Source organism: Delphinapterus leucas, chromosome 1 (genome assembly GCF_059928025.1).
Source record: "Delphinapterus leucas isolate spDelLeu-1000000601 "Yukka" chromosome 1, BTC_Dleu_Yukka2, whole genome shotgun sequence".
Classification (NCBI taxonomy): domain Eukaryota; kingdom Metazoa; phylum Chordata; class Mammalia; order Artiodactyla; family Monodontidae; genus Delphinapterus; species Delphinapterus leucas.
Genome location: NC_143129.1, coordinates 7,286,186 through 7,314,137, shown reverse-complemented (window position 1 = coordinate 7,314,137; position 27,952 = coordinate 7,286,186). Strand labels below are relative to the sequence as shown.

The window sequence follows — 27,952 nt, the reverse complement described above, 5'->3', positions numbered from 1 at the left end:
TCCCACATGCCGTGGAGCGGCTGGGCCCGTGAGCCATGGCCGCTGAGCCTGCGCGTCCGGAGCCTGTGCTTCCGCAACAGGAGAGGCCATGGCAGTGAGAGGCCTGCGTACTGCAAAAAATATATATAAAATAAAATTAAATCACATGGGATAGCGGCGTGATGGAGGAAAAAGGATGGAGAGAAAGGTCACAATGTCCCCAGGACTTCCTTCTACCTGAGGGGACCGTGGTGCTGGGGTTTCCCTGCTTGCTTTTGAGTTTCATAGCGAGGATTATGAATTTTCACTTGTATTACTTTGATAACTGAGACTTTCCTCTAAGTGCCATTGTCAAGACCAGGCAGAGAAGGCTGTGAGTTGTCCAGCCTGGGACTGGGGTCAAGGAGAAGCTTAGAGATGGCTCAGGGCGGAGGGGCTGAGGAGAGGGAGGGAAGCCCCTAGCATATTCTTGAATATGATCTTCGGGGCGACTGGTGGGAAGGAATGTCAGAGTGAGTCATACTGGGTGTGAATTGTGTTCTGGGACGAGGCAGGGTGAGCAGGGACCTCCCTCACTCCTTCTGTAGGGAGAGGCAACACTGCGTGTGGCCCAGGAGGGAGCCCTTGAACCCTCCCGAGGGGTCAGGCTGAGGTCGCAGAGTAGAAGTGTCAAGGGCCCAGGGCCAGGGGCTTGGCCAGGAGCGGAAAATGCCCACTAAGCGCTTTATTCACCATAACCTGCTTCCGGAATTTTCACGGCCTTGGGGCAAGTCTCCCCAGACCCATAAACAGAACATCAGAGCCGGGCGGGTCCCGGAGCCCAGCTGCTGAGCGTGGTCCTGAGACCAGCAGCATCAGTGCCTCCCTCCCCTGGGAGCCCGAGGGAGGTGCCGGCTCTCAGGCCCCACCCGACAGCGGAACTGGATTCTGCACCTTCGCAAGATCCCCAGGAGCTTCTCAAGCCTGAGCAGCACTTCTCTGGAATTAATTGAGGCGGACGTCTCCATTCACACATGAGAGGTTGACGCCCAGAGGGTGGAGGTGGGCCCAGGGTCACACAGCTAGCTCCAATCTCAGCCCCACCCCTGGGAGTGACTCTTCTGGAGTAAAGGGATAAGATGACCACTCCTCAGTGCTGGTGGAGGGGTCATGTCAGAAACACCCAGACGGGTGCCTGAGTTCACAGGATGTGCTCAGTGAGTGTTGGCTGTTGCTACAGTCCCAGCACCGCACCCCACACCTCCCGGCCTGAGGCAGCTTCTTCGCAAGCAGAGTGCCAGGTACGTGGTGCAGGACCCAGGCCTGGGCCCAGCCATCCGCGTCTCTATCCTGCTCTACCATTTGACCCTGAGCCTGATCCTAGGCTGCGGCCGGTTTGCTCATTGGTAAATGGCAGTGGTGACAGCACCGGCCTCAGAGGGCTCTTGTGGGGATTAAATGAGTGAACGCGTTTAAGGGCTTCACAGAGGCCACGGCACTAAGTGCACGAGACAAGGAATGAAACCTCCAAAATGTCCAAAAGCGGGAGTCGGGAGGGAGCCGGCCGCAGCAGGGTGGGGTCTTCTCCGAGGGGGTGGCTTCTGCTTTGCCCCTGACCCGGTGCAAGGCCCCGGCCTGCTTCTCCAGCCCTGGGACAGCCCCGCCCCGGCCATGTCTCTCCTTCTCAGACGATGAAACGGCCAACAGGGCCCCTCGTGCCTTAGTCGGGAACTCCGGGGAGGCAGGGATGTCTGTCTGCCCCCTGCCCACCCACCCCGGCCCAGGAGCAGACTCAGCGTCTCTGAAGGACTGTCAGCCGAGAGGGTGGGCCTGTCCTGGATGACTCCAGGGATAGAAACAGCAAGTTCCAGGAGGTCCTCTCCAATCATTAGGTCTGCTCAGAGGCGGCACCAGCTGCCGGGTGGGGTGCAGAGCTCAGGCTGGGGGTGGAGGCAGGCGCTGGCCTAGAGGCCGGACTCCTCCTGAGATCCTCCAGCCTAGCTGACCCCGGGCATCAGAATCACCTGAGGGGCTTTGCAAATACAGATTCCCAGGCCCCCCGTGGATGAATCAGACTCTTAGGGGTGGGGCTGAGAATCCAATTTAAAGCCTCCCCCTGTGTTTCTCATGGTGGGGGGCAGGGGGTTAGAGGCACAGCCAGGGGGGAAGGGCAGGGGAGGGGGCCGGGGAGGAGGAAGACAGGGGAGGGGCGCCAGGGACGTGAGGGCAGGGGAGGGGGCAGGGGATGGGGAAGAGGGAGGCAGGGGAGAGGGAAGGGAGAAGTGGGCCAGGGAAGGGGAGGGGCAGGGGCCGGAATCGTCCAGTCGCTGATCCCTGATGGCTCTTCCCCTGCTCCACAGGTCAGCACCTCTAGGTCTGGGAACGAGACCCTGCTCAGTTGCCAGGGGTTTCCTCCCACATCTGAGAGGAGCTCTCACCCCCAACTCTCCCTCTCCCTATCCTCACCCCTCCGGCCATCCTCAGCTACCTCCCCCCAGGATGGACCACGCTTTCCCGTCCTACCCCAAGAGCCCACAGCACGGCCCCTCCCAAAACTGGGCGTTGCTCCCACAGATGCATCTCCTGAAGGGCCCTGGACACCTCGCTCAGCCATCACAGAAATGAGAAGAAATCCCGGAACGGGCAAAGACCCTCGGCCCCTCTTCCTTTGGGTCATTTGGGTTTGGCAGACCACAGGGCCCTACAAGCATGCAAATCCTGAGAGGGAGAAACTCACCTGCGTCCAGAGGTGAGCACACCTACGTGCAGGAAGTGGGGTGCTACCTGGGGAACGGGGTTGGGGGGCGCCCACTTCTCGGCCTACCGCAAGGCGCCACCTGCAAGGTACGGCCCCTTCCCACAGCCCCCTCCTCCTCTGGGGCCCCCATGTTACCAAGCAAGGGCTTATGTGCCTACAGCACAGAAAACCAAATTCTGACAGCTGATGTTTGCTGCAAAGTAAGGGTTTACTAGCAGGGCGCCAAGCAAGGAGAACAGGTAGCTCATGCTCCAGAGATGAAGGCTTTCAGGCAAGGGTTTTTAAAGACAGTGTGAGGGGAGAGGGTTATGGGGTGTCTGATCTGCTCCTGGACCTTCTTCTGGTTGGTTGGTGGTGAGGTAACAGGGTGACATTTCAGGAATCTCAACCATCAACCTTCTGGTTCCAATCTGTCTGGGGTCTACATGCTTGTGGTCAGCGTGTAGCCACCGTCCTCTAGGAGGTGGGGGTCTTAGATTCTGCAGGACGACTCAAAGATTCTTACCTACATCCCTTCAGGAGGAACTAGGAGGCCTGTGATCTTGTCCTGATCATTAACTGTCGAGCCTGCTCTTTGGAACTCAGAGAAGGCCCCAGAGACCAAAACCTTTTTCTGCAAACAAGAAACGGGGGACATGGAGGGGCTTTTGTACCCGGGAAGGTCCTGCAGTGTCCTGCTTGGTTTCAATCCCCCCCTTTACTTTGACACTCCTCAGTCCTGAGGGGTGGGATAAGAAAGGGAATAAAGTTTTGGGTAGAGAGATTAATCATGAACTCGGTAGGGGGACTCGGTTTTAGGGGAACTGGGTTTCACTCACTGCAGGCGAGCCTCCACCCCCCTCCTCCCCTGCTGCGCGCCCCACGCTGCCCTTAGGGGCTTCCTGGCCAGCCACCGGCCTCTGGGTACAGCCTTCTGCCTTTACCCAGTTTCACTCCCAGGAGGTGCATCCGCCCTTTCCGCACCATGGCTACTCTGGATGACCGGTGTTCCTGAGCTTGGCAGCTAGTGTAGGAGCCTGGCGGATGGCCTTGTGCTGGGGCGCCAGGGGCCCCCGAGCCGCCAGCAGAGGGCAGCCTGTTCCCAGCTTTGGGGCCCAGACGTCCCATCCCGGCCACTCCTGTGGGCCCTCCCAGAGCAGCCGGTGGTCGGATGATCTGTTTGTGGAACCATCCATCCTCCCTGATGCACAAACCCTCTGGGAGAACGTCCAGTTGGCCACATCCTGGGCTGGACATAGAGATGTTATCAAGATGATGGAGCCCTTGCCCCGCCGGCAACTCACCTTGCACTTACGTACACCTCTGCAGCACTGACTGGTCTATACCAATCTTGTATGTTTAGGGCCCATTCCCAGAGTCAGGGAAGGAGTCCATCAAGGCCACTGTTGGATCTGGTCATACGGACACGATGCACAGACTTGCTGTTGTTAAAGCAGTTGATTTTTGTCTTGTGGATTCACACTGTGGGCAGGGAAGCCCAGCCCCAAACACGCGACAGGCGCATCCCTCAGATGAAGGACCCTGCAAGCTCTCAGATGAGCTCATTTAGAAAACGTTTGCTCTTCCGTGGACTTGGCTGAGGTGACCCACCGGAGACTAAAGGTTTGTGTCCCCGCAGAATTCATATGTTGAAATCCTAGCCCCCAAGGTGATGGTATTAGGAGATGGAGCCTTTGGGAAGTAATGAGGGCTTGAGGGAGGAGCCCTCGTGAGTGGGATTAGTGCCCTCATAAAAGCCAGCGGGCCCCCCCACCCCCTTGTGAGGTACACATGTGAGGACGCAGCAGAAAGACGGCCATCTATGAACCAGGAGGTGGGTTCCCCCCAGACACTGAATCCGCCAGCACCTTGATCTTGGACTCCCAGCCTCCAGAACAGCGAGAAATAAACTTCTGCTGTTCATAAACCACTTAACTTATGGTATTTTGTTAGCCTGAACTGACCAAGGCAGAAATGGGCGCAGGAAGTAGGCTGCTGCTGTAACAGACACCTACAAACGTGGAAATGGCTTTGGAGCTGGGTGATGGGTAGAGGCTGGAGGCGTTTGGAAATGTCTGCTAGAAAAAACCCACACTGTTGTGAACGGACCCTTAAAGGAGATTCTGGTGAGAGCTCAGAAAGAAGAGAGAGTTAGAGAGAAAGCCTGAGTTGTCTCAGGGAATAAGGAGGAAGTAATTCTGAGCAGAATGTTGTAGAAATATGGATGACAAAGGCCATTCTGATGACAGAAATGAGGGGTGTGTTATTGGAAAGGAGACAAGGGGGACCCTTGTTATAAAGTAGCAAAGAATGTGGCTCGAGCGTGTTCAGACTCTGGTGTTTTGTAGAAGGTAGAACTTGAGAGCAACGGTATTTAGCCAAGGAGAGCTCTGAGCAAAGTGTGGAAGGACCAGCCTGGCTCCTCCCAGGAAATGGAAACGCAAGAGGAGAGAAGAGCCTGGAGGCTGGCCTCGCACGGAGCACACAGGAAGCAGACCTTAAAGATTTGGACATTCCCAGCCTACCCTACTGCAGAAATAGAGCACTCAGGGTGCGGCTGAGTGACCTACGATAAGGTTAGGACAAGTCAGACCCTCAAGGAAGCCGAATGCTGTTCCCCAGGACAATGGGGGGATGGCCCAGGAGGTGACTCAGAGACCAGGGCCGCCACTCCCATCACAAGAGTGTGAGGGCAAGGGGCTTCCCTGGTGGCGCAGTGGTTAAGAATCCGCCTGCCAACGCAGGGCACACGAGTTCAAGCCCTGGTCCGGGAAGATCCCACATGCCGCGCAGCAACTAAGCCCGTGCGCCACAACTACTGAGCCCACGTGCCACAACTACCGAAGCCCGCGTGCCTAGAGCCCGTGCTCCGCAACAAGAGAAGCCACCGCAATGAGAAGCCCATGCCCCGCAACTAAGAGCAGCCCCCGCTCGCCGCAACAGAGAAAGCCCGCAGGCAGCAACGAAGACCCAACGCAGCCAAAAATAAATAAATAAGTAAATAAATTAAAAATAAATAAACAAAAGAACTAATAACGTTTTTAAAAAAAAGACTTCCATTTTTAAAAACAAGTGCGAAGGCCACCCCCACCCCAGGGTTCCGGTGAGGGGGCCACCAGGAGCCGCCCCCCCCCACGGTGGGGCCAGAGGGCCGAGGACTGGTCTCGAGGTTTGTGGTCTAGTGGAACTTGCCCCATTCGGTTTGGGAATTACTTGGTTCTGCCACTCCTTTCTTCTTTCCTATTTCTCCCTATTGGAACGGGAATGTCTATCCTCTGTGTGTCCCACCTTTGCACCTTGGAAGCACAGAACATGTATCATTCACAGATTCACAGCTGAAGAGGAATTTGCCTCAGGACGCCTCAGGCCTGGGGTTTCTCCCACGTACAGTGTACGCGACGCCGCGTGAGACTTTAAGTCTCTGGAAGGAGAGTTAAGACTTTGGGGCTATCGGGTCGGAGTGAGTGAATTTTGCACTATTGACTGAAAGCTGTCCTCCCCACCCCTCATATTCATGTGTTAAAACCTGATCCCCAGGTAATGGTATTTGGAGGTGGGTCCTCTGGGGGGTGATCAGATCAGGAGGGTGGAGCCCCCATGAGTGGGATTAGCGACCCCTGGAAACTCTCTCCAGCTCCTCCCGCCACGGGGCGGGGGGGAGGGGGACACAGTGAGAAGACGGCCATCTGTGAGCCAGGCAGCAGGCCCTGCCCGAGGACAGCGAGCTTGGACCTGATCTCGGACTCCCAGCCCTCACCCCACTGCCTGCCTCCTGGGCAGAAGTCAGCTTTCTGGATTTGACATGCATATTCCTCTGGCTGAGTTTCCCTCTCACTCTGTGACTTTCCAAGCTGGGAAAAGTTCTCAGCACAGTTTGGGGGCCTTGCTGAGCCCCTCAAATTCCAAGCCCACACAGTTCCCACCCCCAGATGTGGCAGCAGGATTGGGTTGGTCGGGTCACTCCGGGACAGCGGGTTCAGTTACAACGGACGCTAGGGAGGAAGCAGCCCCAGCACAGCAGGAAGCGGCCACTTTCTTTCCACCAGACCTCCTGCTAACTTTCGGTGGCTCCCATCAAGTCCCATCCCAGCCCCACGGAGGTCCAGAGCAGGACAGGGCGCCAGAGTTCTGTTCTGACAGCTTTATTGACTGGGTGCGGAATGAGCTTGAGTAGAGCCCGCGCTGCAGCCCACGGTCCAGAGGGCAGCCCCACTCCGTCCCTGGGGGGCAGCGGGGCCTGGCCCCTCCCCACCCTCCTGCTGCTCTGGACCTGGGGGCTTGGAAGGGGTGGGTGGCGTGCCCAGAGAGGGGTCGCTGGAGAAGGCTGGGGGCAGGGGAAGGGTGTCCAGGTGAAGACAGGCTGCGTTTACCTCCCTCCACGTCTGAGGGTCAGGCAGGTGTGCTAAGGACAGAGCCGCAGCCTCAGGACCCAGGGCTGGGGGCAGAGTTATGCACCCTCAGGTTTGGGCCTCTGACAGTGTAGCGATGTTGGAGTGTTTCATTAGGGTCCCCGTCCCACAGGGAGCACGAGCCTGGGGAGGCCAGACCACATCCTGACTCTGGGGCCCTTAGGCCTGGCTTGCTCTCCGCCCGAGTGGGGAGACACCTGCCCCCAGCCTCAAAGGCACCAGGCCGAGCGGGGCAGGTGGCCCCTGTGGTGTGCGCCTGCCTGTGTGTCCCCCAGGAACTCCCAAGCTGGGACTCCCCAGGCCGGCTCTGAGGGACTCCAGGGAGCCCCTCTCCCTGACAAGAAGCACAGCTTTTCCCACCCCACCCGGTCCCGCTCCCCGCCCGCTAGGCTCCACTGATGACGGACATGCAGCTACGAGGCTGAGGACAGGGGTCTGCGGGGTGGGGCAGGGCCGTGCGAGACCCAGAACCCCAAGGCCTCCTGCTAGTGATGGGCGGCAGGTCCCAGGCGGAGGGAGCACCTTGGAGGGGTGCGGCCTCCGGCAGACGCCCGAAGCAAAGGGAGCCAGGCACCCCAGTTCAAGTCCTTAGTGACGCGTGCAGGGCTGAAGGGAGGACGAATCGTGGAGGTCGTGAGGCTGCCAGGAAGGGGTGGTGATGAGAAGCACGGGCGTGGGCACGCGACGGGCAGGCTCACTCAGAGTGGACCAGAGCCCCAGCTCCCTGCCCAAAGCCGAAGCCCTTGGGCCCGAAGTTTTTAGCATAGCATCCTGCAGAGAGAGCAGAGGGGTGAGAACGCCCCCGGCCACACCTCCCGGCCCTCCCACAACCGCAGCGCCTGGCCGGGCCCCTGGAGCAGTGAAGCCCATCAGCGCTGCCCCCTCCCCGTCAACTCCAACAGCGAGGAGGTCCCTGGCTCCACGGTGTGGCCATTCCCCCATGTCTGAAATCCCGGGAGAAGTGTCATCTGCTGTCAGAGCTCTGGGCCGGGAGCCTGGAGCCCAGGCTCTGCCCCAGCCTGCCCCGATCTGCCCGTGACTCTGGCCAAGTCACTTCCTCCCCCAGGCTCCCCCTCAGCGCTAACGGGAAAGCGTCGCACTAGACGCTCTGGAACGGACTCCAAGGCCCGGAAGGGGCCGACATCTAGCAAGGCCTTCGGCCCTCTGCCCCTCAGACCCCCAGGAAGGGAAGACGTGGGGGAGGGACCACCCACCTTTGCAGTAAATCTCGCCATCCTTGTCGGCCAGGGTGGTGGACTCGAGGCCTTTGCCGCACTTAGCGCACCGGAAGCAGGACTTATGCCAGGACTGGGGAGGGAAGGAAGCAGTTAGTACTGATCCCAGCCGTTCCCCTAGACGTGATGAAAGCACTCGTGAAGGCCGACCAGCCCGCTGCTGGAGGGACCCTAACCCCACCTCCTGGAGAAAGTGCTGGGTGGGCAGGGGCAGCAGGCCAGGGGTGGGACCACCACCAAGGCAGCCGCTCCCCAGCTCCCAACGTCAGGGCCGGCCCAGCCTCATCCGGACCATCCTGCCCGGGACCACTGGAGCGGGCGAGGGCTCCGGACCCGCCCTGGCATCACCTCCAGGTGCACGGCCTCCTCACTCCTCACGGGGAGACCGCTGCCGCCCTCGCAGCCGGATGTGAGGACCAGACAGACGCAGCCTGGCCACAGGGCAGGCTTTCATGATCCGCCAGGCCTCTGGATCCTAGAACAGGTGCCTGGTTTGCCCAAAGGCCGTCACCGCGGCAGGAGGGGTGGCGCAGCTGGGCAGGGGCCTGGCACAGAGGAGGCGCCCGGCACCACTGGAAGGAGAAAGGGTCCACGAGCTATGCTGAACCCGCAGGGAAAGGCCAAGGAGCCTCGTTCCCTGGGGGCCACAGAAGCCCCTCGTGCTGCTACGAGGAGCCCAGAGGCAGCACAGCCAACAGCCTCCCCAGGGAAGGTGGCCTGGGTCTGCACGCCTGGCAGGAGCCTGCCAAACCCGGATCAGCTGTCAGCTCCAGCAGCGCAGCCAAGCGGGCTGACAGCTCTGCAGAACCGGGAAAGCCAGAGGCCAGCAGCAGCAGACGGGACAAAGCAAGGCCTTTTAAGGGCAAAGCGACTCCCTCGAACGGCTGCCCGTGCCTGGGGTGGAGATGAGAAAGGAAAACTGCCTGCCCTCGGGCTTCCTGACAGCCAGACCCGCGCATGTTGCCTCCTGCCTCCAGACCCTGGCGCCCCCAGCCCCCCAGCAGGCACCAGTGCTGGGTCTAGACTTGTCCTACGTGTGAGTTCCCCATCCACTCCCCCCGGCCCCTCCTCAAGGTTGAAAAGCCTCAGAGGCCAAGACGCAGGTCCAGAGAAGCTGCAGACAGGCTCCAGGCCCCGTGGCCGCACAGCTGACCGTGTGAGCCTGGCCAAGCCTCGTGTGAAGGTCCAGAAACCCGCTCCGGGCGCCCATCCTGAATATGTCCTTTCAGTGGTCCCCGACTGCTGGTCCCAGGCTGCAAATCCTGACCCCTGCCCACAGCCTCTCTGAGGGAGGGGACCCCACTGTGCTTTGGTGACCTGGGCGGCTACTATCGGAATACTGAGGGGGAAGGGCAGGCGAGGCAGTTAGAAAAGATCGCCTCCCAGGAGGCCGTGACAGGCCTGAACCTTGGGAAGCTCCGCCCTGCGGGGACATGGGTGGGTTTCTGAGTCCACATCCTCTGAAACAGGATGTACGTGGATTTTCAAGTGGTTCTTAACATTTCTGGATCACAAATCTTTTTGAAAATCTGACGCACGCTATGGAACGTCTTCCCAGGGAGAGACAGGATCCCACAAACTTTTGCATATTCTTTTCAGGGCTTGTGTCCACGCACCCTGAGAGGTCTGCGGCCCCTGATTCTAGAGATACCATAGATTGGCAGCTCCCTAGGAAGTGCATGTAGGCGCTTAAAAATCATTTCCACCAGGGGTGAGGCTGTTACGCTCGAGCAGGGAGGGATTCAGCCCCCTGGAGACCAGAAGCCACAGGGGACAAGCAAGCACGGGGACAAAGGTTTCCCCTTCAAGGTGGGCTTTGAAACGAAGGGAGGGAGTTGCAGCCCACGGCTCGGGCTGGCTGAGCAAAGCTAGGGTCGCACTCGCAGAGCTCCGGAAGCCATGCTTCAAGGAAGGGGCTTGGCCGGCCCGCGTCCCCACACCCACCCTGGCCCAGCAGCAGCCTTACCTTCCCAGCACCAATCACCTTCTCGGCGGCGAAGACAGCCTGGCTGCACCGCGGGCAGCGCTCAGAGCCGCCGATCTTCTGGGCAAACTTGGCCGCATTGGGGTTGGTGGTGGGCCTGTGGCTGGGGCCCCTGCGTGGGGAAGGATGTGCGGTGACATGACATACAGGCAGCAGTACAGGCGGGGGTCTGGCACCGTGTGGGCACCACCCCGCCTCCACCTGGCCCAGCCTGTTACAAGGCCGTGGCTGCCAGGTCCTGTGGGGTCACCTCCCACTTTACAGATGGACACACCAAGGGTGGGCACAATGTTACTCTCACCGGCACGTCAGACTTTGCTCAGCCCCCCAGTTGAAACACTGGAGTCACAGAGCACCTCGTTTGCTAGGAATTGCCCTCCTCTGTCCCCCACTCCTTCGGCCTGCCGATTATAAGAGTCTTTCCAGGAGAAATCTGTTGACCAATCACCCCCACTGGGGCAGTGACCTTGGCCGAAATGTGGGAACTCATCCATCACTTCCGTCCATCCCCCCCACCCCCAGGGCCAAGGAGCTGGCAGGCTGACCGCCAGCTCCTCCACTCACAGCGTGTCAGTGGTCAGTGGGTGCTGGGGACCTAGTGACACCCCGTGATTCCGGGGAAGGGAACTGACGCCCCCGTGAGCAGGGGTGCAAGCTGGTCCGGCTCGGACACTCACTGCCTGTAGGGGCCCCCAGCAAGTCACCGAGACTGGCTGGGTTTTCTCATCTGTGGAAAGAAGAGACAGGACCCAGGAATTCTTAGGGCCCCTCCCAGCTCTGACGCCCATGAAAATATGGGCTGCGGCTCCGCCATATAGGGAAGAGCCTGGCCTGTTTCATTCCCTGCTGGGCCCCCGCTCCTCTGACTGGCCTGACACGCAGTAGGTGCTTCTACACCTGGGAGGGGCGTACTCACTCCTCGTGCTTGATGCCGAGCGACTCCCCCTTGTCCATGCTCAGCGTGCCCGCGCCCTGCCCGTAGCCGTAGCCCTTGGGCCCGTACTTCTTGCCATAGCAGGATTTGCAGTAAATCTCCTCGCCATGCACGGCCACAGTGGTGCTGTCCAGATTCTTCTTGCAGACCACTGCAGAGGAAAGAGGGTACGGGGAGTCGGTTCGCTGCAAGCACCCCGAGAGCCGAAGCTCTCTGGGACTCTGCACACGTAATATCCCGATCTTTCAGAAGCCTGGTGACAGGGGTCAGGATGGCCAGGGAGCTGGGAGGAGAGAGGAGGGGGTCTAAGGATGCTGGCCGAGCCGCCCCCCACCAGGAACCGCATGGGCCTTCCTTGGTCCTCTGCAGCCTCAGAAGTCCCCGGGTTCAGTAGCCGAGAGCCTAGATTGACCCCAAGCCCCAGGAAGCCTGCTGGACCTTCACTCTGCATTGACAGAGCGATCATGTGTCCTGACAGAAGAGGAAGAAAAGAAAGGAAGGAAGAAAGGCAGGGCTTTCCTGCCTCCAGCGACGGGATCCAGAAGGGACACCCCTACAGGCTTGGGGGCAGGGGTGCCGGGGAAGTGATGCTTCCAGAGGGGAAGGGCCATATTTATTAAGCACCCTGCATGGCGGGCTTTGAAATGAGATACAGGCAGCAAGATCTGCAATTTCTAATCTCCGAATCACTTTGCCACGGGAGGGACTGAGGTCAGATGCGGGGAAGAATTTCCTGACTCCAAGGTTAAGAGACTGGAATGGGATAAAGTGGAAAGCCTGCGGGCCGCCTGTATCTTCCTGTGGATCTCAGAGCAGGGCTGTGTCCAGCTACCCAGCGTAAAACAGTTCGGAGCCCAGGGTCATGTAGAGTCAGCTGCCTAGAGCCCAATCTCTCTCCCTGCCCCTTCCCAGCCCTCGTGTCCTCTTGCGGATGACAGCCTCCCCCCAAAAGGTGGCTGTGAGAATTAAATGAGCCCTCACCCGGGGAGTACTTAGCACAGTACCCTGTGCACAGTAGGTCATCATAAACGTCCACTGCCCCTACGGTATGATACAGAGTTAGTGCCGTGGGAACACAAGGCGGGGGGCCAGGCCTCCAAATACCATCGGCTTCCAAACCCCGAGTCCTGCTCTCGAGACCCGACTCCCCTGCTTCTTTAGGTCTTGGCCTATGATTCTAATTGGGTCCCACGAAGGTCCTCAGATTTGGGATTCAGTGTGTCCACCTGGACCACATCCTCAAACACGTGCTTCTGAAGATGGATTCCCGGGAAGCCCTGGAGGAGCCGGCCTCTCCTCCCTGCAAAGAGGCGCTCCGCTCAGCTCTGGCCAGCTTGCCATCCCCTCGCCTTCAGATTTTTTTTTCCCCCCTGCTGTGTGGTTTATGGGATCTTAGTTCCCTGACCAGGCACTGAACCTGAGCCCTTGGCAGTAAAAGCACCAAGTCCTAACCACTGGACCGCCAGGGAATTCCCAGCCATCCCCTTGCTTTTAAAGGCCGGCTCTCTGCCCCCAGGGCTCAGGTTTGAGATTTCAGACTAAATAAGGACCCTCTGGTCCTGCCCGAGATCCCCACGTCCTTACGGCACTCGGGCGACCCAAATATGGATCTTCCCACCGCCTCCCTAGGGCTTGGCTCCCGGGAACAGCAGGGGGTGGGGCTCCAACATTCCTTCTTGGGTGGGAAGTTGGCCTGGAATTGCTTCCCGTAAGACCCAAGCGGACCTGGAAATTCCAAGACCAGAGGGGAGGTAGCAAGTGAGACAGAAGGGCGAGAGGAATGGAGGTCTCCTCAGAGCGACCTTGCCAGCAGGAGACCCAGGGGCTCAGCCCAGAGGAGACTCCAGGGTCTATGACTGAGCCCTCCAGACGGCCCCCTACCTGAGTCCCAGCCTCTATAGGGGGACACCCCGACCTCACTGCCGCTTCCGCTCTGCCTTGTTGTCCCAGAGGCCCTGGCCTCTGGCCTCCACCCCGGTCCAGTCTGGGCACCTGGTGACTCCTCCAGAAACTCCACTAAGGGGAATTTTGAAGGAAGGCCTAAATCAATTTCTACCAAACCACATTAAGCAAAAACCAAACAGAAAAACTTAATTACGGGTTGGTTGTGTGCATTTGCTGGGAAAATGTACTCCAGATGCCACAGGGTAGGGGCAGCCCCAGGTGAGAGGCCAGGGTCCCCTCACCCCACCCCAAGACAGTAATTCTCTGTTTCTGGAAGGAAAACCAAGGCCCACAGAAAAGTTCCAGCTCACAGAACCAGCCGAAGCAGGGCCTGACCTTCAGGCCTGATTCTTCCCTGCCAGCCCAGAAGCCCTTTCGGGTGGGCCGGGCGAGGGACCACAGCCTGCGGGTGAGGGATGCTGGTGCTGGGGTCGTGCAGGGCTCTGAGAGTGCCCCGGTGCTCCGGGTTCTGGGGAGCAGCCCAGTTCCAGCAGCTACCACCTCTGGGAGAGGCCAGACCTGCTCTGCTTCCCCACAGGGCTGACGTGCCCCAGGTTGGAGCCGTTACAGCTCGGAGAAGCAGCAGCCTCAGGGCAGGTCCCTGCAGAGCCGAGCCCTCTTGCCTGCGGATGGGGACTGGCGGCCCCTCCTCAGACCACCAGGCTGTACCCTGTGCGCCGAGCGCAGGGAGGAGGCTGCTCTCCCCGATCGTCTAGGGCAGCGTCCTGCGTAGCCCAGGCCCCAGGAAAGGGATCGTGGATGCCAACCTGAGTAGGAACCAGAGGCAAGCACCAGGACAGTCAGAGGATCTTCTCTCAGGGACTCACCCAGGCCTGGCCAGCAAGGGGCTGAGGTCCCTGATGCCACCCAGGCCCACACCCTGCTGGCCTTTCTCTGCCTCTGGAGTGAAGGTCCCCTGATTCTGAGGGTGATTCTGCATTCTTGATTCCAGCTAGACACTTAGGCCCACGGCACTGAAAGAGAAGTGACCCTCGTCCCACTGGTAAACACACCTGCGCGCCCGGTGCTGCTCTAGGCCCCGAGAATCAGCAGGTTGTGACGCTCAGACTGGCGACATCCCCTAGCTCCAGTGCCCAGGAACTCGGCCGCAGCCGGAGACCCCAGAGACACGGGAGGCTGACCTGTAGCTGCTATAGTCCTGCAGCAGCCCTCCCCGCCCCGCCCCCCAGCCTGACCTCCCACAACTGCTTCTGGTCCTCTGCACCCCACCCCTGCCCCAGGCCTGCCCGTTCCTTCCTGTACCACCCCCCGTGCCCCGCATTCCTGGCTTCCCTGTACCGCCCGGCCAGCGGCCACTCCTCCACAGGCAGGCCTGCAGGCCTCCCCGCCCGGCTGGTCCTTTTCAGTCCGTGATTAGAGCAACATTTGAGGGCAGAGAGGGGTCCTTGGGGCCGGCAGTCTGGACCCTCTCCCTGGCCAGGGCCAAAGCCTCTTATTCCCTCTGAAAAAACTAAGCAGCTCGCAAAGTCCTGAGTGCAGAGAATCGCTTATTACACGACGACGCCGCTGTCGGCGGCCTCCTCCGGGCTGGACGCCAAAGGCCCCACCCAAGCTTGCTGGCCACCGGCAGCCCTTGATCAGTCTCTGCGGCCAGAGGGTGTGGCTGCGTTGGGCGGGGCTTCTGGCTGCTCCGCCCACAGCAGGTGGGATCTGATGCTCATCCAGGGAGCAGGCGGCCCTTGACCTGTCTGGACCCTGCTCTGGACCACGAGCTCCTGGAAGCAAGGCAGCCAAGTTCTCCCAACTCTGCTCGTGTGAAGCCGGGGGCACGGGCCCGATTCCCAGACCTCCCAGACAGGCTGAGATGTCAGCCGCTGTTGAGGGGTCCTTGAGCCACACCAGGGCCGTGTGTGTGTGTGTGTGTGTGTGTGTGTGTGTGTGTTGTATGTGTGTGTACGTGAGCATGTACGTGTGTATGTGTGGTGTGTGTGTATGTATGCGAGCATGCGTGTATGTATGTGTGGTGTGTATGTATGCGAGCATGTGTGTGTGTGGTGTGTATGTGTGTGTGGTGTGTGTGTGTGTGTGTCGGGGAGCTGCTATCATTTACTGAACACTCACAACTGCTCTAACTGCTTTGTTTGTTTCCTGAGCCCCTTCCCTGCTAATTCTCACACCCCCCATCCCCCCCGCCCCCATGAGGTAGGTGTTGTTATCCCCCCTGTAACGAGTAACCTGCCCATCACCACGCAGAGAACAAAAACAGAATTCCCATCCAAACCCGGACCAACTGGTTCTGAAACCTAGAGCTTAACCCCACAATTCCCTGCCTCCCCCTCTGCCTGGGCTCAAGGAAAACGCAGGTCACCTCTTCTAACCCAGAACCTCGGCTCTGTCGCAATGAATCCCGTCACTCAGGAAAATGGGGAGGCTCCCTCCATCCGCCACTTCCTGGGCCAGGAGCTCTGAACGGCTGCCCGGCCCAGGCCATGGCCAGTGCAGCACCGCGGGCTCTGCATGCCCTGCAACCCCCGGACCACCCGACAGCTCCCGGATGGATGGCGGCCACTGCCCCGCTTCCTGTTCATCCAGGCTGTGATTGCAGCAGTGGGTCTGGGTCCGGTCGGGACGATGTCCAAATTCCTCCAGCTCACCTTCCTCTTACCCCAGACTGTCAGGTGGGGATGGGAGGTGCAGGGAAAGGCCTCGGGGCTGCAGGGGTGGGGGTGCAGGGTGACAGCCCAGCTCCAGGCAGGGATGGGAAGTGCGGGGAAAGGCCTCGGGCTGCAGGGGCGGGGGGTGGAGGGCGGGGCCGGGGGGGGGGCGGAGAGCCCAGCTCCTCCCTAGACGCAGCTTCCCCTGAGGCTGCTGCCTCTGCTGCCTTGACAAAATGTTTTTTTAATTGAAATATAGTTGATGTATGGTATTATATAAGTTTCAAGTGTACAACATAGTGATTCACCACTTTTAAAGTTATTCGCTTATAGCTGTTATAAAATACTGGCTCTATTCCCTGTGCTGTATAATACATCCTTGTGGCTTATTTATTTTATACATCGTAGTTTGGACCTCATAATACCCTTCCCCTCTCTTGCCCTCCCCCTCCCCACTAGTTTGTCCTCTGCATCTGTGATTTCTGTTGCCATTTAACAAGGGGTAATCTGGGTCCAAAGCCTGATGAAACTTTGGGCTAAAAGTGTCTTCCTCTTAAATGCCAGGATTGTGGCAGGGAGAGAAAGAAGAGAGAGTGAGCGGGAAGTTTCCCCCGCCGAGTCTTCCCTGCCCGGCACTCAGCCCCTGCGCCTCCACCACCCTCAGACCCTGCGCCTCCGTCACCCCTCCAGCTCGGGCCAGCTCACGCCCTCCCCTTAGAAAAGAGCTTCTGAGGAACAAAGAGGCCCTGAAGTGCTTCCCCGCCCAGCTGCGTGCCAGCCAAATGTCGAGCTGTTTACCTCCCGTGGGGCCAGTTCCCGGGGTGTTGACTGCCCCATCCGGTCCCCATGGCAACAGCAGGGCCTGGGAGGGGTGCGTACTCACTGCACAGGAAGCAGGATTTGTGGAAGCTGCTGCCTTCGCACTGAACCTCCTCAGCGAAGTACACCGTCTTCTGGCACACCCCACACTTCTTACCTCCTCCCCAGTTCGGCATTCTGAAAGTGGACGCGGAAACGGGAATTAATTCCCCGGGGAGATGGAGACACAGATGGCCCACAACAGAAAAGCCAGGGACAGAGGCCGAGGGGGGAGCTGGGGGGGCAGAGCCCTCCTTGAACGGTAACCTGGGGCCTTCCCAACCCAGAGCCCACAGGTAATCGCTGAGCAACCGGTGTGTTTTCAGCCCCGTGCCCGGCATTCTAAAGGATACACACAAGCACAAGATACAAGCCATAACAGCAGTTAACAACGAACCATCTGCTACGTGCGTCCGCAGGGATGAATCTCACAAAGATGAATTTGGAGCAAAAGAAGCAGATAAGCTAGAACTCATAAAACACAAATTATCTGTGTCAGGCCCACAAGCAGGCAAAATTCTGTCATCAAGGGAGGGACCCATGGGTGGGAGAGTTATAAAGAAAAGCAAGGCAATGAGTATCACAAACTACTGTCTTAGATTTGTTACCTCAAAGAGAGAACAAGGGGGCCACCAAGGGGGCTGCTAAGGCACCAGCCATGTGTGGTTATCACACAGAGGCTCCCTTTGTAATTATTCTTTGAACTACACATATGCAGGTTTTATGCGCTCTTTTGTATATAAGATATAGCTCACAAAAAAACCCATTCTTTTTTAAACCAGGAGGTAGGCACACAGGGCCCAGTTACAAGTCCATTAGAATGGGGGAGGTGGGGGCCTTTTGCAAAATCAGATTTTCCAGCGCCAACTCTGACCCGATGAATCATGACCTCTGAGGATGAGGTACAAGAACGTGAATTTTTAACAAGCACCCAGGTGAGTCCGAAGGAGGCGGCCTGGGACAACATTGCGATGCTCTAGGTATTGGTTCTGAGCTGGGGTCCTGATGCCAGATGGGTTTGGTCCAGTCCCGACCCTGCCACTCACTGGCTGTGTGTACCTTGAACAAGGTAGCTGGTCTTTCTAAACCTTGATTTCCACATCTGTAAAACGGGGATAAAAGCAAAAGCTACTTCACAGATCATTTCCGGGGATGCAGTGAGACATGGCGTGTCAAAGGCGCGGCTCAGTGCCTGGCACGTGCTGAGTGTGCGGTGACGATTATTAGTGCAAGAATCCAAGGCACAGGGGAGGCGACCCTGCAGGTCAGAGCCCGAGTGGCACAGACACAGATGCCCGCAGAGCCCGAGATCAGGGAAGGCCCATCTCAACCACTCTCAACAAATGCCTGGCTGCCGGGGGACGGCGACCCTTCCAGTTCTTTGGACAGAAGCGCACGGGGCTGGGGTGGGAGGCTCTATGGGGGGGCGCCGGCGACTGCGGGTACAAGATGGGTGATGGGGTGAGTAGGGCTCAGGGTGCTGGGAAATGCAGAGGCAAACCCCCCGGGATGTGCGTCATGGAAATGCCGAACGCAGGGATGGGACATCCAGAGCCCACCCTCTTGGTACCAGGGATGTGCCGGCAGCTAGAGTCGGGGTCAAGGGCAGAGGGGACATGGTCTCCACTGCCCGGAGCTTCCCATCTGACGCACTGTAGGGACAAAACTTGCCATCCCGAAACGTCTCTCTGTCCTGCAGATTATTTCAAGCCGAAAACAATCAAGGCCCAAGAGACTCAGGAAGAAACTGACCTTCCCCCGACTGCCTAAAAGAATTTCGATAGAGGGCCTGTTCCCCAAACAGAGCTATCGCCAGAGATGTCTGCAAAGAACACGGGCCGGGTGTGCTGGGAGGGTCGGCAGGGCCTGGAGACCAGAGTCCGCTCTGTCCCATCGTGTCTGCTGGCTCAGCAAACACTCGCTCACCGAGCATTTGCTTTTCCATCTCCAGGTAAATCGCCTTCCCCTACCCCCAACTTCCTCTTTTGTCTTTAGTGGAAGATGGTATTTAAGGGGAGGGTTTCAGCCACTTTGGGGAGTTACTCAGGTTTCCTGGGTCTCTCCCATGTAGACATGTTCTTGAACTTTGATTTTCTCCTGTTCATCTGTCTCGTGTCAATTTAATTTTTTTCCAGTCAGAAGAAGCTAGAAGGGTGGAGGAAAATTTCTTCCCCCCACCCCGCCCCACCGGACTGTGGACACAGGCCTCCGCTCAAGAAGAAGGTCCAGTCGAGGTTCACTACCAAGTCCCCTGCACACACGTGTTTGTACAGGTGTGTGCACCTGGCACACAGGTGTTCATACAGGTGTTCAATAAATCGGCTCCCCTAATACTGAGAGCCACAGCTGGTCCATGCCCTCCATCCATCTCTGCAGAGCCCGAGGCCCTCACAATGCTCAGTGGGTATGTGAGGGATGAGAGCAGGCTCCATGTGGGGAAGGGGTGTTGGTGACGCCAGCTTCCGAGGACCCAGGCTGGAATATTTTCGGAACTGTGGGAATCTCCAGCAAGGCTTTGCCGGAGTGGACCAGTCAGTCACTCTTCACTGCCTCTGCTCTGTCCTCCCGTGTCCTGAAAGCTGGGATTCCTCTGGCCCCACCCTGGTCCCTCTCTCCCCCCAGTCTCTTTTGGTCCCACTGCACCTGAGGTCACCCCTGCCAAGGACTTCCATTCATCGCTGACCTTGACCTCTGCCCCGAGCCCAGGCTCGTACACCCGGTTCCACGGGAGAACCTCCACCTGGATGGTCCACGAGCACCTCGATCTCGACACGAGCCACCTGAACTCATTACCTTTCCTCTCTAACTTGTTCTTTTTCCTGACTTGTCCATTTTTTGCTGCTGAAACCCCAGCCATTCTCTCCAGCACTGAAGAATCTTATCCCAAACCCTAGAACGGGGAGCAGTTCTCCTCTCCCGGCTGTGCCTGCTCTGTGCCCCCTTCACCTGCTCACCCCAAACCCTGACACCCCTGCCTCTCCGGGCCTCTCCCCACTCACCATCACTCAGCTGGCCCACGGTCCCCTTGGAGGGGGCACCACGCTCCAGTCCCCTTCTGCTTGGGAACCACCCTGATTTTCAGCCAGCGCACATGGCCTGGACCTAAGCTGACCAGCCCCGGTTACCGGTTGGGGATGGGCCAGCTACACATTTCAGGCCAAGGAGACAGAAGGGAGTTCTGGGAACTCCGGAGAAGAAAACATCTTGATCTTCAGAGAGAACGTCCTGGAAGCAAGCCCCCTTCCCCTGAGTGAGAAGGGAGAGCAATGGGCTCCAGGGCTGTGGTTCCAAGCGGGGGGACCAGTCGTCCCAGGAGGAAGCTGAGAGCAGGGAAGGGAGCCGCCCTGACATCACTGAGCCACACAACAAGGCCAAACGCACGCTGACTAGTCTCCGGATTCTCCAGTTAAACCAAGAAGCTCCCCTGCTGTTTAAGCCAGTTACCCTGCACCTGAATGCATCCCCAGAGAGGACAATTACGGCCACCCTGTTTCTGGAATCCCCTTCCTAGCCGCCCCCCACCCCCCACCCCAGACCTTCTTGGCACAGAAGGGGACGCTCACTCCTCACCCAGAGAGCCTCCCCGAGTACCTTCCCAGCTCTGTCTCCTGCTATACCGCCCGCCCCTCACACATCCTCAGGGTTGGTGATTTAATTGCCCCAGCCTGGGGCAAGGCATGTGGAAGCCCTCTGGGCAGGGCGGAGGCCCACCGTCCCTGGACGGGCCGTCGACCTGCACAGGGCCAGCCTTCCCCTCCCGGGCTCTGCACCGTCCACAGCTCATCAGGCTTCCGCACATCCTACACCCCCAGAGGACAGGATCGCTCGAACAGCACGCAGCCACGCTCTGCCTCCTCAAATAACCCACAAGGCCCAAGCTCCTGGAGCCCCAGGGCCAGTCCCATCCCCGGCCTCTGAGGCCCCGCCATTCCTCTGGCCCCTCTGCCCTGCTGAGCCAGAGCTGGGCGCTGCAAACCAGGAAGGACAGTCGGGTGGGAGAAGCAAGGTCGGTACTGCCCGCCTAACCGTCCCCCACGCCGCCCTCGCTGCAGAGCCCCGTTCTAATCAGGCAGCCACCGCTGCACCGAGTGACCCCAGGGAGGTGCTCAGTGCAGAGCCCAGACCCCTGAGCCACGTGGCGACTCCAGTTCCTGTGGGGCGGTGCCAGAACGGCCACTGGGCAGGGACCCCTGGGAGAGGTTCTGGTTCACGCGGAGCCATGCGCCTTCTCCGACGAGGTGACTAGACACGACCCCCAAACCCCTGCCCGCGGCACCCGGCAGACAGCCTGCCCTGAGTCTGCTGACCTACTGTGTGCTGGGCAGTCTGCAAACACCATCCACTTCTCCTGGTGACCTGGGGCTGGGGACACGCCCGTGACACACATGAAGACACAGGGCTGGGGAGGCCGGGTCAGCCCCCTGCAGTCACCAGGCTGTAGGAAGCAGAACTGGGACCCAGCCGGGTCCAGCCACCCAGTCACTGTGCTGGTGCCATCGTATTCAGGGGGGCTGCACTCGGGGAGCGTCCAGGACGCCCGGGCTCCATCCTTACCTTGCTTTCCACCCCCTGAACCCACAGGGGACATCCTCCAGCCCCTAGGGAGGCTCCTCCCTAAGGGAGGAGGCTTCCCCGACCACGTGGTAGGGAGCTGTTCCCAGCAGAGTTTTGTTCCCAGCACAAAAGCCCTTCTCCCTCGTGGAGACCCACATATCCAACAGGCCTCCCTTGTTCTCCCTGGCTCCGGGTCAGGGGCCCACAGCCAGCAGGGCCCAGGGAACCAGGGGCAGGGCAGGATGGGCGAAATCTGCCTGGGGCGCCTCCCGGCTGGGTCACTCCTCAGCCAGGCCACTTGGTGGGGGTCCCCTTCGGGAGCCCAGAGAAGGGACAGGGCCCGGCGCCTTGGACAGGTTCCCCTCCCCCCGCCCACGTGAGGACCCCTCCGAGGGATCTACGGGTGGGCGGGAGGAGTCTCAGCTGGGGGAGCCCCGGCCGCCTCCTTCCCACCAGCCCCGTCTTCTCACCAGCCGGACTCCGCGGACAGGAGACCCAACTGCCTTAAAAGGAAACTGTTTCTCAGCCCTTCCGGAGCTCCTATAGGGACGCCCAGCTCCTTCTCAGCTGCTTGCTCAGTTCTGAGGACAGAGGCCCTGTAGCCGATGGGGAGGAGAGATGTTCTCTGGGTCAGAGTTCAGGCGGCTCAGCTCAGAGGTCAGGAGAAAGGGACCTGGATTCATCCCTTCCCAGCTGAACGATCAAGCGACTTTTCTGTCTGAGCTTTGATGTGGTTGTGTCTCTAAATCGGACCATCCACTGACCCCTTAAGTTGTTCTGAGGATCAGGAAAGAAATTATAAAGCGATGGCCCAGGGCCTGGTGTGCTGTAAGGGCACCCTCCTGGCGACCACCCGCAGGGCGGGCCCAGGCGAGGGCCGGATGTCCGCTCCCCTCCGCAGCCAGGCCGCATCTGGGAGCAGCAAGGCCTGAGAAGTAGCAACGCCAAACAGGGACCCGGAATCCCTGACTTAGGGACGAGTGCCCTGCCCTTCCTTGGGGTGTAATCACCCCCGCACCCCAGATGCAAGCAGAGACTTGTCTTAACTCTTTTGTCTTCTGCTCTGGGTGACCAAGAAGCTTTGCTGTCCCTGTGATCACATCAGCCACTCTGGGTTTGCAGTGGGTTCCTCCAGAGAGCTCTAGTTCCTCCCACTTCACATGTCGACAATCTCGATAGACAACCAGCCTTCAATTTTCTGCTGAATGGCTGGAAGTACCTGGGAAGCTATTCGCCGGAAATGTCAGGATCCAGGGCCGGTCGGAAGCGAGAAGCCCAGGACTGAACTCTTCCGACGAGTGACAGGCTCGGCGTGCTGCCCCCTCCTTCTTGGGCAGCCGTCTCATCAGATCCTCTGTCTCAAGAGCAGAGACCCAAGACGCGGCTCGCAGGGCAGCAGAGGGAGAAGCGGACACAGGGCAAGACTCCCACGTTCACCCCACATCTTGTGAAGGTCGGGCTGAGGCGACGGCCCAGTGTGGTCAGGTTTCAGGTTTCAGAAGCCATCTCGGAGACGCTGCACCCTTAACCGCTGGCTCCCAGCGTCTGAGGGAAGGCCTCCTCTCCTCAGATCAGTGGTTTGACTCGACAATCCATGCCATGTCTTTATTTCCCCAGTGGAAAATCCCCACCTCTCCCGTTCCAAATCCTCTTGCCCCCCAGGGCCAAAGGGTGACCTCTGGGCACAGAGTTGAGGTCCCCACCCACGCAGTCAGGTGTCTGCCTACTTAGAATCACCTGGCTGTGTGGTACCCAGCCAGGTACACAGGGGAGCTGTCACCCTTTCCACCTCGCTGTTCGGCCCCTTCCTCCCCGCACCGACGTCAGGAGGGAGCCAAGGCAGGGGGCGGGGGCACCCCGCCGCTCAGGGTTCAGAGCCCAGGTCTTAGAGGTGCCATCTGAGAGCCTGGCAAACAGTCCTGCCTTGAAAGGAATGGTCACTGCTGTGGGGACGAAGGGCCAACATGCGATACAAGCCCGGCCTGAGCTTCACGGGACTTCTTGGGAACCCTGCACGTGACTCAGCCTCTGGGAGAAGCCGGCCGGCACCGCTGCGCTGTGATCCCTCCAGACCCCACGGTTCCCAAAACTCGACAGTCACCTGGCTCCCTCTCTCCCTCCCTCTCTGAGTTCTGTCTTTTCAAGTCCAGGCCCCGAGGCCCTTGTCGGGCAGTGGGCTGGGCTGGTGCGTGCCCCTCAGCGCCTCGTATAACAGAGCGTTCCAACCCCCGGGTTCAGAAGTCCAAAGGTCAACCAAGGTAGAAATGGGGGTCTAGAATTCATTTTAAGTATTTCCAGACTGTCACAGGAAGTCCTATATCATAACAAGGTCTCACAGGCTAACCAACAGGTAAGTGTCTTTGCTTTTATCTGGAACGATGTCACCTTAGTAACAACTGGTTACCCATGCTGGAAAGGTCTGAACGATCTTCCTGGATTCATTTCTAAAAAGCAAAACCAAAACCCACGAGCCCTTAGACCTTATAAAACAGGCTGTTTGCAACTGACGTCTCGGGAAGCCCCTGCCCCCGCGGCTCCTGTATAGACAGCCAGGGGGCACTGCAGAGGAGGGTGTGCTTGCCGGGTTGGTGGGTGGGGTGGGGGCCGAGCCTGTGATCCACTGTCGCTGCAGGAATCAGACAGTGCCTCCCGGCCCCGGGGAAGAGGTGGAAATGCTAGCTGCCTCGGTGTTTACACTCCTTACCATACATGGGAATCACTCAGTGTTGACGTCAGACGAATTCCTGGGTAGCTGCGTAGTGCGGCCCCATCACCACCACAGAAATTCCTGCCCACAGGAAACCGCAGCACAGCTGCTCCAGCAGGTACCCAGCACCTCCCCGACTCACCCCCAGCTCCACTGTGTGTGTGTGTGTGTGTGTGTGTGTGTGTCTTTTCCTCAAGCAGGCTCTTTCCCAGGCTTCCTTTCTTTCCTGCAAACCCGGCACCAAAATTCAAACACGCATCAGACCTGGTGAAAACGTATCACCTGGGACCCAGGCCCCGACTTCCAGAAGGGCCCCCTCCTCCTCTCCATCCATGCGGCAAAGGGAAGACCTAGAGGTCGTGCGTTCTAACGGGACTCCACCCGCGTCCACTCTGCGAAGCCACATCTTCCTTAAGTAGTTTATGAGCCACCATAAAGCTCTTTGTAACGCGAATGACTGGGCGTGGGTTTGCAAGGAGTCTGCCTGTGTCTGAATGGCAGCCGCAACCCCAAGCAAGTTACTCATCACCTCTGAGCCTCAGTTTCTTCGTCTGTAAAATGGGGAGCGTCCGCCCCACCTCACAGACTGTCCCAGATAACACACACATGGAGGATACAGGCCAGTCCCTGGGGCCCAACAAGCACAGACATCTGCCTACTGTTCTCTCTGGGAAGGGCCAGCTCTGACGCTTGTCCAGTTCTTACTTGCCAGAACGCCCGCGTGGTGGCAACCGGTGATCTTTATTCTCACCAGCACCGCAAAATGTTTAATGCAGGATTCCTCTGTCCTCTTCAAGCCAACTTTTCACAATAAGCCAGCTTACAGAAATATCTAAATTCCAGCAGCCTCTCAGAAAAGCCTTCCCAGTTTGCCTTCCCACCAGGAGACCCAGAGTAAATAGAAACCGTCCCTCTCCTCCCTGACCTGGGCCTCAAGCCCACTCACAGGGGCACCGGTGAGCACCGGAGCACCCGTTTGCAAGGTTCACACGTGTCCGGTAGGGCAGCTCCGCGAGCCGCCCACTCCTACCCCCTTCATTCACCAAATATTTACCGCTCGCCAACCAAGTGCCGACACTACGCTCCCGGCCAGGGAGGGCTCACCAGCTCACCAGCAGGCAAACGTTTGCCTTGAGAAAAGAAAACACCTGGGCTGGGAAGGCAAGTGCCGGGACAGCCCAGAGGCAAAGGCCGTGGCCCTGCCGCGCTTCACGTTCTGTTAGCAGTGCCGCAGCACAGGTGGCGGGCCGCTCTTCAGTCTCGCCTCTGTGTCCCTCACCCCTCAGACCCTCCACAGTGGCAGTGCGGCCCCTCCCCCTCCCTGGCCCACAGCACACCCTCTGCAGGATAAACTTCCTTCCCCGCCTGCCTGTACCCCGCCCGGATTTCCTCCCCGCGGGACGGGGCCATTCCCTGGGAGGCTGTGGGCAGTAGAGGGCTGGATCCAGCCACAAGGACAGTCTCTCTGGAGAGAGCCCGAGCCCCCCATGAGCATCAGGAGGCTGCAAGTGAGAAGCAGCAGGGGCACAACACCCAGTGCCCAGATCCCACCTGGAGACACCCCAGCCTTCACGCTGAGCTGACAGAGGGGCGGCCAGCTCCTCCAGCCGCCTCAGCTCCTGGGGTGGGGGGGTGGGCAGGGGAAAGGCTGGGGCAAGGCCCAGGGACAAGGCAGTAGTTGGCCCCTCTGGGCTCCGGGCCTGTGTCGTGCCCTCTCCGTACCGCCCCACAAAGAAGCTGAGCATGAGAGGCGAAGCCCCCTGTCCACGGTCGGCTGAGCATTCAGGGTCAGTCAGGGCCAGGCTTTGCACGAGAGCCCGCTGGACCTCCCGGAGCCGCTGGGACGGGATCCCCAGGTGAAGCCCTCGCAGCTGGGAGGGGGCTGCCCATCCATCAACGCCCAGGAGCAGGGGTGGTGGCTAGAGCCCAGGCCTCCAGGGAAGGGCTGAGCCCATGCACCCTCCCGCCTACACCCAGGTCTTGATTAGAGCACAACAAATGGGACAGGCGTTCGCAGGACCTGTGAGAGCAGATCCAACGCCTGCCTCGAGGTGGCCTGCTGGGTGACATAACTGCAGCTCGCTTCAAGTGTGCTGGTAGCAGCCCCTTCCTGCTCCCCGGCCCTCAGGGACTGAGGCCACCAAACACTGTGGCTTCCTTCAGGCTGGGGTGATGGTGCCCACGCAGCGCCAAGACAAGGGGCGAGGGGGGGTGTGAACGTGGCAGGGGGTGACCGGGGACGGCTGCCATCTGGTCCTTTCCTAAGGGTGAAACTCACACCTGGGCTCGGGGCACAGCTGCCCCAGGCGGGCCCTGAACCTAGATGTTCCCCCACCCTGCCCTCGGCACGCTGTCCAGGGGGCAGGCGGGGGGTGGCACGGCCGCCCTCATCCCCAGCTGTACAATGAGCTCAGTGCGCGCGCAGAATCGCCGATTGTCCCGCCGCGGGATCTGCAGGTGGTGGGGAGACTGGCCGTCCCGGGTCAGGGGCACGTGGGGACCCTTTGTGTCCCGGGAGCCCGGGGTGGGGAGGAGTCCCGCGCCTCCTGGTAAGAGAACCAACCGCCGCCACTTCTCCCCGCTCCGCGACCCGCGCCGGCCCCGGCCGCCCCTTTTCCTTGCGACCCTCCTCGCAGCTTCCCGGGCGGCGGCGGGGCCGGAAGGCCGGGGGCGCCCTGCGCGCGGCGGGGCCGGGGCGCACTCACCTGGCGGCGGCTGGGCGCGCGGCGGTTGGCGGACGGCGGGCGGGCGACCGGCACGGCAGCGCTCTGGAAGCGGGGCTGGGCGCGCCCGGCCCGCGCGGCGTTTTGTTCCGCTCGGGGAGGGCGTGTCCGGGCCACGCCAACCAGTGGGCTTTGCACACTGCACCACACCGGCGCCGATGTCACCGCACCGGCGCTGATGTCACGGCGCAGTCCCGCAGCGCGGCCCCCAGGCCCGAGGCGTCCCGGCTGCGCCCTGGGGACCCCCGGTGCGCCCCGCCGCGGAGGAAGCAGCGGCTCACACGTGCCCGGAACTTCTCAGGGCTTCCCGGCAGCCTAATACGAGGGTGGAGACACACGTGATCCAAGAGATAAGACTCCTGATAAACTTCGGACACAAGAGGAAGTGTGGGGGGACGGGAGGTGGTCTCGCGTTTGGTGTCCTGGTGGCAGGTGTCACGGGGGCGCCGGGTAAGACAGGCCAAGCTCTGAGCCCGCCCCTTCCGTGTACTAGCTGGTCCCCGCCCCCAGGCCTCAGGTTCCGCATCTGTGAAGGGGGTATAATCCAGACGGAAGTGGGTTTTTTTTTGGTGGGGGGGAGGCGGGGGGAACAGATTGTATAGGCCTAGTAAGCCTTCAGCAGTGCCCTTCCATGAGTGTAACCCCCCAAACAGCTCTGTCCCCTCAGCTTGCCCCAATCTCCCCCGCTATCTAAAGAAGGAGCCCCCCTCCGACCCCCAAACAGCAGCTCTGAGGAGTGGGTGCTTCAGCTGGGCTTTTGTCTGGGCGTCGCCAAGCTGCCCAGGGGCAGCTGCGGGTGGGGAGGCTGCCCTCGCCACCTCCCAGCCCTTCCTGCAAGCCCGCTGCCGGCATCTCAGAGGGCGGAGAGGCTCACACCTCCTTCCTGGACGCAGGTACAGCTCAGAAACCCAGTGCTCTGGAGAGAGAAGGAGCTCCCGGGGGCACCTGGCAAGGAGGGCCCGGTGGGGAGCAGAGAGCGCCAGGCTTTAAAGGAAGGTGCCATCCTCTCCCCCCCGCGGTCCTGCCCGCCCCAATCAAGGTGCACTGCCCTCTGGGCCTTGTGGGTCTGGACCCGGAGGATCATGTAAATCTGAGACACTGGTGCTCCCAGGACTGGGAGAGCCTCGGGAGACAAAGCACTTCCTTCTAGTTTGCAGTTTTTGTAGCTTGTTCACTGCATTTCTAAGCCAAAAGGAAACTCCCTCTCGTTCTCCAGGTTGAATTACCCCATTTGCACTGAATGCAGACGCAGACGGAGCAGGGCCTGCCCAGATCCTGGGTGTCCCTTTCGCTG

General features: G+C 59.8%; 1 protein-coding gene and 1 long non-coding RNA gene across 4 annotated transcripts; one reads left to right on the top strand and one right to left on the bottom strand.

Annotated features, from left to right (window-relative positions):
* Positions 1-61: 61 nt before the first annotated feature.
* Positions 62-7,104, top strand: LOC149750402 (uncharacterized). Of its 3 annotated transcripts, none has more exons than XR_016391435.1 (3): positions 62-1,259; positions 2,533-4,318; positions 5,044-5,522. It is a non-coding gene; the product is annotated as an uncharacterized LOC149750402 (long non-coding RNA). The 3 variants fall into 3 exon arrangements; XR_016391433.1 differs by having other exon boundaries at positions 385-1,259; positions 2,533-2,707; positions 3,236-7,104; XR_016391436.1 differs by having other exon boundaries at positions 387-1,259; positions 2,533-2,707; positions 4,059-7,104.
* Positions 6,822-26,774, bottom strand: CSRP1 (cysteine and glycine rich protein 1). Its single transcript, XM_022561995.3, has 6 exons — positions 26,641-26,774; positions 16,700-16,812; positions 11,240-11,408; positions 10,306-10,435; positions 8,319-8,412; positions 6,822-7,875 (listed from the first exon to the last, which is right to left on the bottom strand). The coding sequence occupies exons 2-6, from the start codon at positions 16,809-16,811 to the stop codon at positions 7,799-7,801; spliced, it is 582 nt and encodes a 193-aa protein (XP_022417703.1). The 5' UTR covers position 16,812; positions 26,641-26,774; the 3' UTR covers positions 6,822-7,798.
* Between the last annotated feature and the right edge of the window lie 1,178 nt (positions 26,775-27,952).

What these genes read in the sequence shown, in the direction of transcription:
- CSRP1 (XM_022561995.3), bottom strand. Translation starts at nt 16,811, where the DNA reads ATGCCGAACTGGGGAGGAGGTAAGAAGTGTGGGGTGTGCCAGAAGACG. An exon ending in AGGTGATTGGTGCTGGGAAG is followed by an intron (nt 8,413 to 10,305) that starts GTAAGGCTGCTG and finishes TTCCCTCCCCAG; the next exon opens with TCCTGGCATAAGTCCTGCTT. An exon ending in TGGCGAGATTTACTGCAAAG is followed by an intron (nt 7,876 to 8,318) that starts GTGGGTGGTCCC and finishes CTCTCTCTGCAG; the next exon opens with GATGCTATGCTAAAAACTTC.